Source organism: Schistocerca gregaria, chromosome 1 (assembly GCF_023897955.1).
Source record: "Schistocerca gregaria isolate iqSchGreg1 chromosome 1, iqSchGreg1.2, whole genome shotgun sequence".
NCBI classification, from domain to species: Eukaryota; Metazoa; Arthropoda; class Insecta; order Orthoptera; family Acrididae; genus Schistocerca; species Schistocerca gregaria.
The window spans coordinates 905,509,170-905,527,788 of NC_064920.1; the positions used below are offsets into that span (position 1 = coordinate 905,509,170).

Below are 18,619 nucleotides of genomic sequence, written 5' to 3' on the forward strand. Positions count from 1 at the left end.
TTGAACCGTGTTAACGCTTTTGATACCAAACCACACTACAGGTTCTTATAGTAAGCGTGAGTCAGAGAGACACATGTTGTATTTCAATATCTCCACTTCACACCATTTCTCGTCACCAGTAACGATACAGAATAGAATGGTCAGCGATGTTGACGAGCCAGTTAAGGACGAGCAGTAACAGATGGATATATGGTCACCCGCTGATTTTTGTGATTTTGGCTTAGAGCATGCGGTACCCATACAGTAGATTTTTTAAGCTTCCCCATTGCATGCCAATGTCGCACGATAGTGAAATGACCACAGTTCATCACATGTTCCAGTAATCGAATGCACTGGCGTGGATCATTGTGGATTAATGCGTTTAAACGATCTTCATCAAAGGACGAAGGTATTCCGGAACATGAAGAGTCATTAATGCCAAAACGACCTTCCTGCATTTTCTTGTCGTTCTCTTTTCAGCGGCATTATCTCCATATGTGAACCAAATGTTTCTGGCTGCCTGCGCTGCCGTCACCTCTGCTGAATTCAAACAGAAGAATACGTCGGAAATGTTTCAATATCTCCACTTCACACTCCATTTTCAAACTTCCACAGATCCTCTCACTATCTCCAAATTACAAAATAACAATATGTAAAGTCAAATAGCAAAACTGAACTACAAATAAAAAAATAACCATCGATAAATAAACCCATAGCAATCGGAACACCAAAATGCAAATAAAACCGCTACGAAGTTGTGCACCAACCTAATATTAAAAGTAGACACAATTTCTGATATTTCAGGAGAAAGGCAGAATGGATAAGCAGTAGCAGTACAGTGGGAACGAGAAAAAGGGATGTAGGAAAAGGACAAGGAAGGAAAAAGGAACAGCGAAAAGGAATGTTCTCACACCGAGAATATCACGATCATCTTGTGCTTTACATCTGTGCCCATAATCAGCAAGCCACTTTCATTTGCCCCCTGTCCTCTTCCAGTGGTGAATAATGCTCGGGTAAAATAACTTTTGGTAAACTTACGTTCGAGCAATTTCTTCTATGTGGGAGGAACGTCCACTCTCGGAATTCTAATAGTAGACGCCTCCGTGACAACATGTGTCTCTCTGACTCACGCTTACTATAAGAACCTGTAGTGTGGTTTGGTATCAAAAGCGTTAACACGGTTCAACCGTAGCAATTTACGTGCCTACTATGTATATAAGATACCATTAACGGTTGTATATAGGCTAGAAGTTACGCCGAATGGGGATTCAATGATGAAGACAAAGAAGAACCGTACCGAGCGAGGTGGCGTGGTGGCTAGAACACTGGACTCACATTCGGGAGGACGACGGTTCAATCTCGCGTCCGGCCATCCTGATTTAGGTTTTCCGTGATTTCCCTAAATCAGTCGAGGCAAATGCCGGGATGGTTCCTTTGAAAGGCCACGGCCGACTTCCTTCCCCGTCCTTTCCTAATCCGATGAGACCGATGACCTCGCTGTCTGGTGTCCTTCCCCAGAACAATCCAATCCAAAGAAGAATCACCCAAATTACTACATAGCATTTCTAAGAGATGCAGTGTTAGAATAGTGTAGTTTCAGAGTACATCATTTACCAATACCTCGTTCCAGACAGGTCAAGAAAGTTGATTTTTTCTTATTTTCGTGATTGATCATCTTCCGTAACTATTCCTGCTAAAAGTAGGATTGTCGCAGTTAATGTACTGTCGGTGCTTAAACTTTGCGCCCGAATCGCCTCGCTTTTGCTCAGTGTCGACCTTTTGTCTTCTGGATGTGGCAGAGTTTGTGGAAGCCTTTCCACTTTACACTGGAGTTGTAGTCGTTCAAAAATATCTAGCTGAACACGCAAATGTTTTGGTGAGGGACGCAATTCCAGTAATTCAGCATCGTAAGTAACGAAACACATTCTCTTTAAATGCTAATGTCCCGCTTTTTATCACTCTTCCTCCCGTTACAACTCAATCACACGACAGCCGTTAATTGGCTGCTTCACCGTGAATAGGGTATCTATCTACATGATCTAACGTGTCTTCTGATTTTCAATGGACCTTGAGCGTTGGTATTCGATTTGTTTTTGGCCATAGTTTCACACTCTGTTGAATAAAGCGGTACATGATACACCAGTGTAACCATTCTTTTATAGTATGCATCCTACGAATACCTCTCCATCTCGAGAATGAATGGTTTCCACACTTCATGGAGTATTTCTTACAACGTGTGGGATGATGTGTTGTTGAAGATATAGAGATACTCGGTAAGAGCTGGCTTCGAATCTCCTCATATAGAAGCCACCCTCAGTTAGTTTCACTTCGTTATCATGATTCACTATGGTTCCATCACATCCGTGTCAAACAGACCATGGTGCTTATCTGCAATGATATCCATGAGATAAATTATAGATTTTTCTGTCCGCGAGTAGCTTTATTATCTTGCCACAGGTTTTCGTCGTAATAAAAAATGGTTCAAATGGCTCTGAGCACTAAGGGACTTAACTTCTGAGGTCGTCAGTCCCCTAGAACATAGAACTACTTACACCTAACTAACCTAAGGACATCACACACATCCATGCTCGAGGCAGGATTCAAACCTGCGACCATAACGGTCGCGCGGTTCCAGACTGTAGCACCTAGAACCACTCGGCCATTCCGGCCGGCTTCGGAGTAATAGTATCAAGCACGACGCCGTAGCGGGAAGTCCTTATTACTGTAGAGTGGAGCTCTTCATCATATTACACACACACTACCTTTGTCCATCTTCAGAGTCGTACTGTAAATAAACGTGTCAGTGGCAGCGAAGCACAACTGAAAAATGGTTCAAATGGGTCTGAGCACTATGGAACTTAACATCTGAGGTCATCAGTCCCCTAAAACTTAGAACTACGTAAACCAAACTAACCTAAGGACATCACACCCATCCACGCCCGAGGCGGGATTCGAACCTGCGACAGTAGCAGTCGCGCGGTTCCGGGCTGAAGCGCCTAGAACCGCTCGGCCACCGCGGTCGGCGCCAAGGATAACTGAAACAGAAGTGAACGATACAGAGTGTAACTGTTTGCTATTGATTTGATGGTTCTGATACCTCTTTAAACAATGGTAATAACAGGGTCCCATCTAATTCATTCACTTCCGTTATTTAATCCTTTTAGTAAAGGAAGGTTAAATTGCTGAAAAAAATCCATTATACGTGGGACAAGGCACTTTATTTTTCGTGTTTATTGACATAAGTTTTATGAGATGAAATGTAGGAGACAACGTTTGAAATCTCTTGCAAAAATGTATTTGATATTTGACACAAAACCACGTGTTGCATCAAATGTTACTGTACGTTCGAGACATTCGTGTAAGTTATAAATCAATCGTAACAAATTTCAAACAATTTGAACTATCTTATATGTAATAGTTATGCCTTTTCTAACGGTATCAAACAATACCAGTGCCAATGTATTACGTATCATCTGTAACAATAAAAGAGTTAGATATCAGTATTTTCCTGGCAACAAATACTTACGTACTAAAAACGTCGCAGGAAGTGCCGAAGCAGAATGGGTAAAATAAAAGGAAGTTGTTGTGTCATGTATAAGACGGTATCTATCTAGCAATATTTCCTTGCAAGCACAAAAATCAAGAAGGATTCTAAGTTCAGAGGAGTTCCAACATTTAACAAAAGCCACGTAACTCTGTGTCTTCTTAGCGCCTTGAAACAGATGGCTATTTAACTACAACGGTGCCTCGTGCGTGTAGCCCAGTTCTTACCATGAATTCATTGCAACTGAATGGCGAGGCGAAAGTGCGGAGACCCTGGCAGGCGCCGGTGTTTACCACAGCTGCCACTGGCTTCCCAGCGACCGTCGATCAGCTGTGGCCGCGCTGAGTCAGGCCGCAGTCTACAGCTACCGCAATCAGCTATCGACCCAAGGTTGCTGCCGGGCGGGTCCGACTGCAGGCGGAGCGAGCCGAGGGCGGCCGAACCCGGCCGGCGGAGCGTCGGCCATATTGTTTGTTTCAGGCATGGCAGTCAGTTGCCTGGCTGAAGTCGGCCGCGGTGGGCGCGATCGCTGCTGCCGAGCCTAGCCTCTCGCTCGCTGATCGCCCGTTGACGGCAGCGGCGTGATATGGGATAGATAAGGTCCGCCTGCAGAATCTGTCGCCCCGACCCGCAGGCAGCGCGCACGCACGCGACCCGCTGGGCCAGCACGGAGAGTCGCGCCGGCAGCGGCAGCCACCTGCTGGAATCTGAGGAGGCGGAATTCTCCCCTTCGCTGACCGCCCCCCTGAGCAGCGAGCAGCCCGAGCCCGCTGCACCGCCCAGGACTAGTCCCGGCGCCGACCCTGCTGCCTGGCTGCATTCTTTCGAGAGGGTCGTTCTTCTGTGCTACGTCTTCGCCTACATGCTAGGTGTGCTCAAGAGGCGCTGGAAGCCCAAACGGTGAGTACACCCCTCTGTAGTTTCTTCTCAGTACATGTGTGCCAATCGTGAACCCATTGCTGTGACGGCATGTAATCTGTCGAGGAAACTGCATCTCATTTACGTCTGGAATTTACCTAAGAAGCTAAATATTCGATTATATGCTAAACGATGTGCTATCAGTTAAGCGCAGTGTTACATGAGTAAGTTGTTAGCTACAAGTTAAGAAATCTTTCTCCCGATGGCTCTATCGACTTTGCGAAGGAGTCTGCTGCCATTGCATTTATAATATTCACAGATACGTCCGTAGTTCTGTGCGAAGCAGAGACACTTCTGAAATGTACAGATAAATCCATTGGCTACGACCTTGTCACTTCTTTGTTCACTTTTTCAGTATCCTATAGAACGTAATAGTGGAAATCTTCAAAAGCCAGTGCTGAGAATGTAGTAAGAAGACAAGATGATGTAATGAACACGAGACTTCTCAGAAACATAACACCATTGCTACAGCTAAATTCTGATCAGGGTTTTCGCAAAACTCTTGCGCGCAAATGCAAAATACAATACTACCTGTTGATTGGAAGAAAAACAATGGTCATCAGTGCAGTGTGGACTGTGTGACTTCTACTGAGTAACACGCGTGTGGTCACAAAAATACCGCAACTATTTTCCCCTAACAGCGCTAGTTTCCGAATTACTAGTAGAAGATACCGCGAGTGTGGATGACATTTCTAAGCAAGCATAAGCTGTACGTCGTTCGTAAAACCCGAAGCTAGGAGAACCAAGAAAAGCCTACAGAACCATTGTTTCCTGGCGACCGCTTCGCTACAGCCAGCACTTTTTAATGTGTGTCGCCTTATCTTATCGCAGAACGTCGCCTACTGTTTGTCAACAATGTAAATGGGTGTTGAGCTCCCGTGAGTTCATTTCTCATTATCTGGGTGTAATTGCATAAATAACTGCAGTAACTTAGCGAGGTAGGACATAGCGTACGAACGTCTGGGAAGTGTTAACAGTGTAGGTACGCTGAAACTGTGTATCGCAAGTAGTAACAGTATGATGCATAAATATTAGATATTAACTGCTACTTACGACAAAGAAGCTTCTGGGTTGGCCTCCAAAATTAGCCTAGTGCATCTCTTCGAACTGAGGAATGGTTTGTAGAACATCATTTTTATTTGATTACTGGAGGGAAGGGCTGAATTAAATAAACAGCACAGAGATGTCAAAAGGATTGCCAGATCTTTTGAGATTGTGTTACTACTCGATTCTAGGCTATTTCTGTTATTCAGATATGCTTTGATAAATACTCGGTTGATACCAGCCTTGGGAGACTACACTTGTTGGAGCTGGAGTACGTGCAAAAATTACTTTTTAACATTCATTTTGAAAGTGTACATAAGCAGAAGACAGGCTATGAGATTACGGCAAGTCTTGTCTTTGGGTCTTACCAAGTATGATGTATTTCTGCTTCGTTCTTTCACTATTGCTCTGTAACCCGACATATAATTATACTAGTTATATCACTAAAGCTCCACGGAATACCCAAGATGATGGGTGTGGAACATTAACGCCCAAGTTCAGCGCTCTGTTAAGTAAGCCGTGTTACTTCACCGTTAATTTCGTAACTAAGCGTCTATATAAGACTGTGTCGCTCAGGCATTGCTTGGACCCGAGGTGCAGGATTTTGCTAATGTCGCTGGACAGACAGTAAGCCGCCTTAGGAGAAGTGTGGTACTTTTTATGTGGCACTACAGAGGCCGACTAACGATGATTGTGCCAGTGACCATAGGCACGAGTGGTTTTCTGTAAGATTAAGTAATTGACTCCAAAACAGACAACGGAGTAACCTGAGCACCGGTAACACATTCGCAATGCAGATTGCTCCATTTTGGTCGTTATTGATTGCCGAAAATGACATTGGCTGCCTGTTACTGGGTAATCAGTTCCACGAAACTGCAATCAGCAGATTAAGGTTTTAATTTTACTGTAGCCCCTAACAAGGTGAAAACTTCTCTCTCTCCACAACTTTACAATATTTTCATTAGCAATAACTTAAATATCCGCTGCTATTCATAGACTCCTCACAGGCGTTCTGCAGTTTGACAGATGGTCCCGCATTTCTTGAGAGTTGGACTGCGTTTAGTTTCCAGTGCTTCATAAGCAGCTGATTGATATCTAGCCTGGCATGGGGAGCACTGCATGATATAACAAATTTCGTTTCTTCCGATAGTTTTACTTTGCGTTGTATAACGTTGTGGTTGTGCCTCTAGTTCCAACACCCGAAATCGGAAAATATGGGACTCGATCCCAGGGTTCGTTCTGGCAGTGCCTCACGTTAACGTTAGGTATAGCTTTGTGTAGGCAAAAAGGAAATTACATGTTGCAGTGGCGTTCGTGCTTTGGATTTGCTCCTTCTCAGATTGTAAGAGGGCGACCCACTGCCATAGGTGTTCAACCAACGATCGATTAGGCAAAAAGGAAATTACATGTTGCAGTGGCGTTCGTGCTTTGGATTTGCTCCTTCTCAGATTGTAAGAGGGCGACCCACTGCCATAGGTGTTCAACCAACGATCGAAATGGAAAACAAACATCAATAGAGCATCGTCACGAGTCGATCGGTGCATTGACTTTAATTCTCTTTTTTCTGTTTTCCTATGACGCTCATTATATGTAACTGAAGATGACAGCTACTGTGTCGGCCAAAGCACTATCATTGCTTCTACCTTTCCATTTTTAGTCATTTTGGTGGTATCCCGATGTAGCACAGTGTGTAATTTTTCCATTACTCGTGGCTGTTTCAGTAATGAGGTTTAATTAGGTTTAACTTTTCGGCTTATTTTTTCTACGATATGATGGAAATTATCTAGGATTTAGCAGCCACGAAATTCTTTCGCCTGCTAGTCTATGACAGTAACACGTAGGCATGATGGGAAGAGCAAATGTCAAAACTCATAAATGAAAATGAGGAAATTTCAAATTTACCGTTCGTTTACTGACGATGACAAAAGATCAAAGTACACTAATTTTCGTAATTTGTTTATCAGCATAAGTTAAACAAGGTACTACATTAACAGGAGTTGTTCAAAGTTGTATTTTCTATCTACTACGTAGGCTTGGCATCGTTGCAAACATATTCGGTTGTACACATTTGAACAACCACCGACAGCTATAATTCTTACCGGAAGATGGTGTCGTACACGGACTTTTGACATGGCATCTCAAGAAGGTATGAAATGTGGTCATAACAGATCAGTGAACTGGCCACAAAAATGGACCACGTTTTCCTACCCACCTTATCAGAAATGTCTTGAGTGGATCCTTAGGGGCTAGATGTGTCAAGAAAGGGGCTTCACATACGTGAAGACAAGGTGATCAGATCGTTACATGCAGCGGATTGGTGTGTCCTATAGCCAACTCTCATGATGTACGCCTACTTGTTGGTCAGGCTAATTTTCCCTTTTTGTTTTGGTCATCAGTCTACTGACTGGTTTGATGCGGCCCGCCACGAATTCCTTTCCTGTGCTAACCTCTTCATCTCAGAGTAGCACTTGCAACCTACGTCCTCAATTATTTGCTTGACGTATTCCAATCTCTGTCTTCCTCTACAGTTTTTGCCCTCTACAGTTCCCTCTAGTACCATGGAAGTCATTCCCTCATTTCTTAGCAGATGTCCTATCATCCTGTCCCTTCTCCTTATCAGTGTTTTCCACATATTCCTTTCCTCTCCGATTCTGCGTAGAGCCTCCTCATTCCTTACCTTATCGGACCACCTAATTTGCCCTACGCCGAACAAAAGGTCCGTAATTTTGTAATCCACTGGTAGGCCTATCCCACAATACGTTTGGGTCCGTAACTTTCATTTCACAATCATATGTTCGTGGGCATGGGTTCCTTACCTCAGGTTGATACAGTGGCTTCACTTTATCATGCAAAGTTGGCAATATCATTAGGAAAAAGTCCTGGTACTGTACATTCACTGTTGGGAGATATTCTAACGAAATTTCGTCAGTCCAAAGACTGTAGACTTGACTCCCATATTACTTTATTAAATAATGTACAGAAATATGTGCACAATTCTGTATGTTCCACTTTCAGTGGCAACGGCTGCTCCCGTCGGAGGTTAGAGTCCTGCTTCGGGCATGGGTGCTTGTAGTGTTGTCCTTAGCGTAAGTTAGATTAAGTAGTGCGTAAGCTTATGGACCGATGACCTCAGCAGTTTAGTCCCATTAAGACCTTACCACAAATTTCCAACTTTTTGTTAGTTGCATTATGTACAGTAGTATTGATGGGTTTGGTGATAAAAAGGTTTGGTCGATATCCACAGAGACGGCATCACATCAGTGTTTTGTATGAAGGCTGTTTGTGTTGTGCATTTTGGTGACTACATTACAAGTGATTCTGAGCACTATGGGACTTAACATATGAGGTCATCAGTCCCCTAGAATTTCTAACTACTTAAACCTAACGAACCTAAGGACATCGCGGACATCCATGTCCGAGGCAGGATTCGAATCTGTGTCCGTAGCGGCCGCGCGGTTCCAGACTTAGAAGCCTAGAACCGCTAGGCCACACCGACCGGCGACTGAACATTACGCGAGTTTCCAGTGTCGTGAAGGAGATTGCCTCAGAAACAAAGGTAGCTGCGGTAGGAGGCTAAATAAATAATTAAATTATTTCTGAGCTGGTGCCGCCAGAAACCGCTGATGCTTATATCGAAATATTTAGAAAATATCACCGCACAACTTCCGAAGGTTCAGGTTCCTTCGTGTGTACAACTGCATGCGTTATGTGGTATGGCGAAGGAATTTGTTGAGTGACTGGCTCAAGTAGCCTCAAAAAATAAGAAAATAAAGGTATTTATTGGAAACAAAACCGTAATTTTCTTAAGCACATTCGATAAAACTTTGTTACATGCGGTGAGACGAAAAAGGGACGCAAGTGCTGCCTTGTCACGGTCTGTTCCGCATCGTGGTGGCAACACAACTGCACCCGATGTTGTCGTATGGAAATCGCCGCGGGCGCTGCAAGTCACTCCGCCGGCCGCCAACGCGCTTACGTAATTGCTGGCTCTCGCTTTCTATTGGCTCGGGAAGCGAATATGTGGGTGCGTCCAGCCTCCGAGCATGCGTGCACTGTGACAAAGCGTCGCCCGAGGATGTTCCGGAGGGGCGAAACGCAACGGCGGTGACGCGGCCGTGGAGCGGTCGCGTGCAAGGCCACGGCGTACAGCGCGGTTATTTATACAGCACCGCGCAGCCCCACGCAGCGAGTGCCCCTTGTAAAAGACAGCCGGGCCGTGAAGGAGCCGTCTCTCTCTCTCTCTCTCTCTCTCTCTCTCTCTCTCTCTCTCTCTCACTCTCTCTCACACACACACACACACACACACACACACACACTTCTTTCCAGTGTAAGATGGACGCTGTTTGAGGATCAACATCCTGTTGACGCCCGCGGTAGTCGTGGCCGGAGCACTTGAAGAAGATTGTAGGACGAGATGAAGGGTGTTCGCCTGTAGTAATTCGAACAGAGGGCGGAAATCTAGATCAAAGCGAAGTACTCGAGTCACTGCTGGCTCCCTTCACAGCTCATGCTCTTGATCTGCGCATTTCCTCCCTTAATGGGATTTCTTATTACAGTTTGCAAATTAGGCAATATCTATCTAAGTGTTCCTCAACAGTTTTCCATTTTCCTTGTGTGCAGTCGCTCTTACTGATATTTCACGCATACACTCCTCACTATTTGGACATGTGAGTGAGAAATTATAAAAGCGACGTGTCCATGATCTTGGGCGAGAAAAATGCATTTACATACTTTTTTGTTTACTGAAAATAATGCGAACTGTAACATGAAACTATACCTTACACTGAGGTGGCAAAAGTCATGAGATGCCTCCTAATACTGTCAGACGTCGTCCTGCTCGACCTTTTGCAGCAGCTGGATGTGGCATGGACACAAGAAGTCGTTGGAAGTCCCCTGCAGAACTATTGAGCCATACTGCCTCTATAGCTGTCCGTAATTGCGAAAGTGTTACGGGTGCAGGATTTTGTACAGTAACTGACCTGTCGATTGTGTCCAATAAATATTCACTCTGATTCATCCCGTACGAACTTGGTGGCCAAACCATCAGTCGGAAGCTCAAACCAATCGCGTCAGCCATAAAAATTCCATTATTGTTTGGGAGTGGTTGCAAATGGTTTCCAAGCATCCGAATATAACCGTTCGCAGTCAATCGTCAGTGGAGGTGTACCAAAGAACGCACCCCATTCCACACCAAAACACACCCCACACCATTATGGAGACACAACCAGCTTGCAAAGTGCCTTGATGACGACAACTTGAGTCCATGGCTTTGGGGGATCTGCGCCACATTCGAACCGTACCATAGCTCTTACCAACTGCAGTCGGGACTTGTCTGCCCAGGCCACTGTTTTCCAGTCGTCTAGGTTCCAGTCGATATCGCTACGAGCGCAGAACAGGCGCTGCCGACGATGTGCAGTTAGCAAAGGCACTCACGTCGGTCGCCTGCTGCCACAGCCCATTAACGTGAAATTTCGCCGCACTGTCCTAACGGATACGTTTGTCGCACGTCCCAAATTCATTTCTATGGTTATTTCACGCGGTGTAGCTTATCTGTTAGCACTGACAACTGTACGCTAACGCCGCTGCCCTCGGTCGTTAAATGAAGGCCGCCGGCCACTGCGTTGTCCACGGTGAGAAGTAATGCCAGAAATTTGGTATCGTGGGGCCCACACTGTGGATCTCGGAATATTTGATTCCCTAACGGTTTTGGAGTGGAATATCTCATGCGCCTAGCTCAAACTGCCATTCCGCGTCCAAAGTCTGCTTATTGCCGTGGTGCGGCCCTGATCAGGTCGGAAACCTTTTCACATGAATCAGCTGAATACAAATGACAGCTCCGCCAATGCACTGCCCTTATACACTGTGCACGCGATACTACCGCCATCTGCAGATGGATATATTGCTATCGCGTGACTTTTTTCACCGCGGTGTAAGTTTATTTATTAGACTATACATTGTAGTTGTTCCTATGGTTTTAAGTCTGCAGACTGGTTTGATACTGCTCTGCGTGCTAGTCTGTCCTTTGCAAGCCTCTTTATCTCTGCATAACTAATGCAACCTACACCAATTTGAATCAATTTTTGCCTCTACATTTCCCTCCATTACCAAACTTACAATTCCTTGATGCCTCAGGATGTGTCACTACATTAGAAAATTATAACTGCGATGATACTTCCATTCCAGCTGTTGCTTCGGCAGGAATAAGATCCACTATAAGACTGTGAACAGATCATCCATTGCAACTATTCTGCTGCTTCACATCTTCTAATCCTAAAGTAATCTGTGAACTTCCTTTTCGTTTTCAGCAACCACATTACTGATACGGATTGTTCCTGCACCTATGACAGGAGGTATATCAGAAAAATATGTTCTCCAGTATTTCGGTGTGTCTTTTCAAGTTCTTGCGCGAATTTTACTCATAGTGAAGAAATTTATATTGATTCCTTATGGTTTTTCCACCTCTGACAGCGTAAGCTAGCTTGTTGTTATTTCTGTTGTTTGTAACGAGGGAAAAAGCATGTAACAGCATTGTTATTTCTACACGAGTGGCACCTGGATTTTAAACTGAAGTACGATAACTACATAACATTCACTTATCGTTGGCACTACATTAGCACTGCCTAAGCAAAGTTTCAAATACTACAGTATCACTCTGGAGTCTGTGCTGCAACATCATTAATTAAATAAGAACTGATAGTCTAAATTACTCTCGTATTCCACTACACAAAATTTTGACTTGAAAATTGAAATACACTTACATGTAATTTACTTTTGCTGTCTACAGAATCACTGTATACGTGAAACGCCAAAACACATTCCGCCGCTTTCAATATTCATTGGACATTCTCCATTGTATTACCGAACAAGCAGACCTCAGTTATTACACAAATAGACTATTTAAACACGTGTCCTGTATGCACACACCTCAGATGCTATTCAGTTATACCGAGATGAACCTCTGACCATAGCACGTCAACAAATTTGTTTCCCAAGTGTCCACGTGAAAAACAGAGAAAGATCGGCTACTATTCATCGAAAATGATTGTAGACATCGAACGACCACGCTCGAGGACATGAAGATTTGAATCGTTAAAATGGCGTAGAGCTGTGTCCGGACACTAATCTCGATAATACGCTTGCAAAATATGTCAGCTGCGAAACGATGGTCTCATTTGAATAGATCTTTTTAAAGATCTGCCCTGGACAGAAATGGAAAGAAGATTGTAGTTCAACGATCCATCAACGGCGAAGTCCTTCGAAACGGAACATAAGCACGGATCGGAGGTTTGGGAAGGAAACAGGCCGTGGTCCTTCAGTGGAACCATCCCAGTATTCGCCTTAATTACAGGTAAAGCAAAGAAAACAGAAATCTGGATGACTGACACTTCGCCCTCCCAAATTCGAGTCTAGTCTACCACTGCGCCATCTTGCCCGGCTGTGCTGGCCAGAACAGATCACAGCGTGATTAACGTTGGATGCAGGCCACAATTCTGTTTGAAGTACATTCTGGACATTTCGAGTGAATGATGTGGTCACTCAGTCGCCCGCCATGAATCCCATCGAACATTTATCGGAAAAAATCGAGAGGTCAGTTCGTGCACAGAATTCTGCGCGAGCAACACTTCCCGCAATTGTGGAAGGTTACAGAGGCAGCATGGCTCAAATTTCCGGAAGGTTTCCGGCGATTTGTTGAGTCAATGCCATGTCGAGTTGTTGCACTACACCGGGCTAAACAAGGTCGGACATGATTTTAGGAGGTATCCCATAACTTTTCCCATCTCATTGTTATCATTGACACGGAATCTTCTTGCGTCCTATCGCCGGCCGATGTGGCCGAGCGATTCTAGGCGCTTCAGTCTGGAACCGCGCGACCACTACGGTGGCAGGTTCGAATCCTGCCTCGGGCATGGATGTGTGTGATGTCGTTAGGTTAGTTAGGTTTCAGTAGCTCTATGTTCTAGGGGACTGATGACCTCAGATGTTAAGTCCCGTAGTGCTCAGATCCATTTGAACCATTTTTGCGTCCCTTCTTTGCGTCATTTATCCCTGTAGTTGTGTCTTTTGTTAGTCCATCAGAGGAAGGCAGGCTGGCAAGCAGCTAGTTGCTCGAAGTCCAGCATGCATTAAACGTATCCTGATGATCGTAGTTGTCCCTCGTTGTATAAAATGGATCTTAATTCCAGCAGTGGCTGCTTCTATAATCTGATAGTCGATGCACTTCCAAGCAGCATACACTTCTAACACAGACACAGTTGACGCCTGACGTCCAGCGAGCGGCTGGTTCTTTGAAAGAATCGCCGAGTGACTCGCAAGAATTCGGTCAGCTGCACGAACTGTGTTTGACGACGACGCCCTGACGTGTGTACTAACCCCGTACGGTACCTGAAACCGGTCACAGTTAATCTACAGTATCAGGACACGTTGCTAATAATATTGTTAATTTAAACACATGATGGGGGGAGCCAATGTATCAATCTGAGGTAAGGAACCCATTCCCACGAACATATGACTGTGAGATGAAAGTTACGGACCCAAACGTATTGTGGGATAAGTCTACCAATGGATTACAAAGTTACAGACCTTTTGTTCGGCGTAGGGCAAGTAAGCCTGACCAATAAGTAGACGTACATCATGAGGGTTGGCTATAGGACTCACCAATACGTTGCAGGTAACGAGCTGATCACTTGGTCTCCACGTATGTCAAGCCCGTTTCTTGTTACATCTAGCTCCTAAGCACCCACTCAAGACATTCCAGACAATGTGGGCAGGAAGACGTGGTACATTTTTGTGGCCAGTTCACTGATCTGTTCTGACCACACTGGACACTTTCTTGAGGTGCCATGTCAAAATTCCGTGTACGAGACCATCTTCCGGTAAGCATTATCGCTGTCGGTGGTTGTTCAAATTTGTACAACCAAATATGTTTTAAACGATGCCAGATGCCAATAGATAGAAAATACAACTTTAAACAAGTTCTGTGAATGCGATTATCATGAGCTCAGGATTTTCGTGACTAGAGAAGACTTCTTTCTCCATCCGCAGCACAGCTTTTGAATCACAGTCGCCACAGCCCCGTGTGAGAACATCGAAATAGGAGATCCTTTACTTGATCGACTTCTATCTGCTATTCTGTTTATGATAGGCGTGTGTCATTATATATCTTTGCATAATTCTAGAACATCAACAGAGACACTGCCGGCACTTACGGCACAGTAACGACGATTTATTATAATAATAATAATAATAATAATAATAATAATAATAATAATGCTGGGGAAAAGGGAACCTAGAGTATAATGTGAACTCCTTACCACCTTTCGTTCTTAACGTATAAGGTGTTCACACCATAGAAAGGTTACATGCAGACTGAAAATTCAGCGGTCTGACCGGATTCAATCCCACGACTTTTCGGTTTCCACCCACGCACTTTCCCACTCCAGGTCCAACTATTAGATAATTTAAGTTCGATTTCTTGTGCACAGTGATTCACTAGCTATTAACCTACTTCCTTGCTTATTGAGTTTCATTACCTGAATAGAACAGAAATAAAGTTATCAGCGAAGTTTTACGGCCTAGCATTTCAAGTGAAAACCGCATAAAAGATAGGTACGAATCCCACTTCTATATCTCTCTCCGTCCGAACAGGCCTTGGAAGGCCAACAGTACCAACCGGCCGCCGTGTCATCCTCAGCCCACAGGTGCCACTGGATATGGATATGGAGTGGCATGTAGTCAGCACACCGTTTTCCTGGTCATATGTCAGTTTACGAGACCGGAGCCGCTTCTTCTCAATCAAGTAGCTCCTCAGCTAGCCTCACAGGGGCTGAATGGACCCCGCTTGCGAACAGCGCTCGGCAGACCGGATGGTTACCGATCCTAGTGCTAGCCCAGCCAGACAACGCTTAACTTCGGTGATCTGACGGGAACCGGTGTTACCACTGTTGCAAGGCCGTTGGCCTTCTTCTATATGGGATATATTTATTATTATTATTATTATTATTATTATTGTTGTTATTGTTATTGTTATTGTTATTGTTATTATTATTATTGTTATTATTATTGAAGCCCTCATGGACAATTGGCAAACTTTGCCTTTTATGCCCACAAAATGTCTTTGCGCATTTGTTTGATAAAGGAGCCATTAACCAGAGGGGTGATTTTGATATGAATAAGACTTGTATTTTGCAACAAGTTTTCAGAACCAAATATGTAGTAGTTCGTTCTGAAAACTGATGTTAAATGACCACCGTTACAAATGGTGCGGTACATTAAGTTTTGGGAAAGATGATCTGTTTGAGACAACAACAAAATATTCACATAAATGAAACGCCATAGAAATCTTAGCATATTGATATGCCTGATTTAAGAGAGTCTATGACCTTATAAATGTGTTCTCCTTTTCTCTTTTTTTCGTGTGATGTGCGCATACTGTGCTAAAAAGAACACATTCAAATTATTGCGAGATTAATTGCTAGACGTAATAGACTGGACAAAATTTCCAGTCGCAGGAAACCCTTGCGGTGAACAGGTGGCTAACAGCGGTGTACGTTGCCCTTTCCCCTGTCTGTACAAGTGCGTATGCTAAACAAGTGTGTTCCTTTTGTGCAGGAAAGACAGTAACACTGTAGCGGAGCGAGCTTATTTACATTCATGTACACGCTACCATTCACTGGCTGCTTCCCTGAAAGACCACGAGGATCGCTCCCTTACAGGCAGAACAGCGGCAGCACTCACGTACCTATAGATACGCCAGTCCTTGCAAACGTCGCAGTCTTCACGCAGAGTGCAAAATGTGCCTCCAGGAAGTGAACCGCACCCTGCTATGCGTTGTGCTCGCCAGCTGGTGTTCTCACCACAGCGTGACAGTGAAAATATCCGTGTATTTAACACAGGCATGGAACATGTGCACATGGGATTTACAACAAGGAACACTCTTTCACCCATCAGAAAATTCACCCATTTTAGCCGCTACTGTTGCTTCTTAGTTCAAAATGGCTCTGAGCACTATGGGACTCAACTGCTGTGGTCATCAGTCCCCTAGGACTTAGAACTACTTAAGCCTAACTAACCTAAGGACATCACACACGTCCATGCCCGAGGCAGGATTCGAACCTGCGACCGTAGCAGTCGCACGGTTCCGGACTGCGCGCCTAGAACCGCGAGACCACCGCGGCCGGCGCTTCTTAGTGACAAATAATTAGTTGTTGTGGAAATTTGTGGTAAGGACTATGGGACCAAACTGCTGAGGTCATCGGTCTTTAGGCTTACACACTACTTAATGTAACTTAAACTAACTTACGCTAAGACCAAAACACACACACACACACACACACCACACACACACACACACACACACACACACACACACACACACACACACACAAACAAACGCGCGCGCGCGCCCGAGGGAGGACTCGAACCTCCAACGGGGGGAGCCGCGCCAAACGTGGCAGGGCCCTCAGACCGCACGGCTACCCCGCCTAGCTTCTTGTTGGCTATTTCCAGTTATGAACAGTCCAATTCAGTGTTGACGGGCCCAGGCGAGGCGTAAAACTTCGTGTAGTGCAGTCATAAAGGGTGGACGAGTGGGTCTTCGGCTCCAAAGCCCATATCGATGATGTTTTGTTGAATGGTGCGCATGCTGACACTTGTTGATGGCCTAGCATTGCAATCTGCAGCATTTTGCATAAAGGTTGCACTTCTGTCACGTTGAACGATTCTCTTCAGTCGTCGTTGGTCCCGTTCTTGCAGGCCGCAGCAATGTCGGGGATTTGATGTTATACTGCATTCCTGATATTCAATGTATACTCGTGAAACGGTCGTACGGGAAAATCCCCACTTCGTCGCTACCTCGGAGATTCTGTGTCCCATCGCTCGTGAGCCGACTATAACACCACGTTCAAACTCACTTAAATCTTGACAACTTGCCATTGTAGCAGCAGTAACCGATCTACCAACTGCGCCAGACGCTTGTTGTTTTATGTAGACGTTGCCGACCGCAGCGCCGTATTTTGCCTATTTACATGTCTCTGTATTTGAATACGCAGGCCTATACCGGATTTTTGGCGTTTCGGTGTACATTCTGAGACCAAAAAGAAAAATGGCGGCGGATCAAGAAGGGATTATCTTCTTTTGGGATGGAAATTGGTAGGTGTGATGTACTCGTACAGACAAATTACTACGATTTCAGTAAAACTGTATAATTTATTCAAAAGAAATAGCTCCACAAGTTGAGCAAGTCAATAACGCGTTGGTCGATCTCTGACACTTAAGCGAGCAGTAGCTCGGCTCGGCACTGCTTGATACAGTTGCTGTATGTACTCCTGAGGGATATCGTGCCAAACTCTGTCCAACTGACGCCTTAGATCGTCAAAATCCCGAGCTGGTTGGAGGGCTCTGCCCATAATGCTCCAAACGTCTTCCACTGGGAGAGATATGGCGACCTTGCTGGCCAATGTAGGATTTGGTAAACACGAAAAGAAGCAGTAGAAACTCTCACCGTGTGCGGGCCGGCATTATCTTGCTGAAAAGTAAGACCAGGACGACTTTCACGAAGGACAACAACAATGAACGTAGAATATCGTCGACGTACCGCTCTGTTGTAAAGGTGTCGCGGATGACAGCTATAGGGGTCCGGCTATTAAATGAAATGGTACACCAGACCATCACTCCCGGTTGTCGGGTCGTATGGCGGTCGAGGGTCAGGTTGGTACCTTACCACTGCCCAGGGCGTCTCCAGACACACCTTCGCTGGTCATCGGGGCTCAGTTCGTAGGACGACTTATAACTGAAGACAGTTCTACTCCAGTCAACCAGATTCCATATGGTATGTGCCCGCCACCACTGCAAACGGTCTTGATGGTGTACAGTGGTCTGTGATACTTTGCGCGATGGACGCCGTGAGCTCAGCTCCTTTTTTGTGAGCCTTGTGGTCACAGAAGCACCAGTAGCGCGTCGAACCGATGATAAATAAATAAATTATGGGGAATCAGGGGCTCTTTGTTCCTCTCGGTCTCGATCCTGGCCTACTGTCGCCTCTGTAGGTCGACCATTTTATTTTGTTGACGCTATGTTCGGCCATGATTCACTTAGTCGAGCAGTAGAACGGCTTGGCACTGATTGAAACAGTTGTTG

At 45.0% G+C, this 18,619-nt stretch overlaps 1 protein-coding gene across 1 annotated transcript in view; it reads left to right on the top strand.

The window, feature by feature from the left end:
* The first annotated feature begins 4,012 nt into the window (after positions 1–4,012).
* LOC126274704 (uncharacterized) overlaps positions 4,013–18,619 on the top strand; it is a 1,213,049-nt gene continuing 1,198,442 nt past the window's right edge. The window contains exon 1 of the mRNA XM_049977135.1: positions 4,013–4,423. Coding sequence (XP_049833092.1) covers positions 4,386–4,423 — 38 coding nt within the window. The 5' untranslated portion in view covers positions 4,013–4,385. The remainder of the gene's footprint in view (positions 4,424–18,619) is intronic.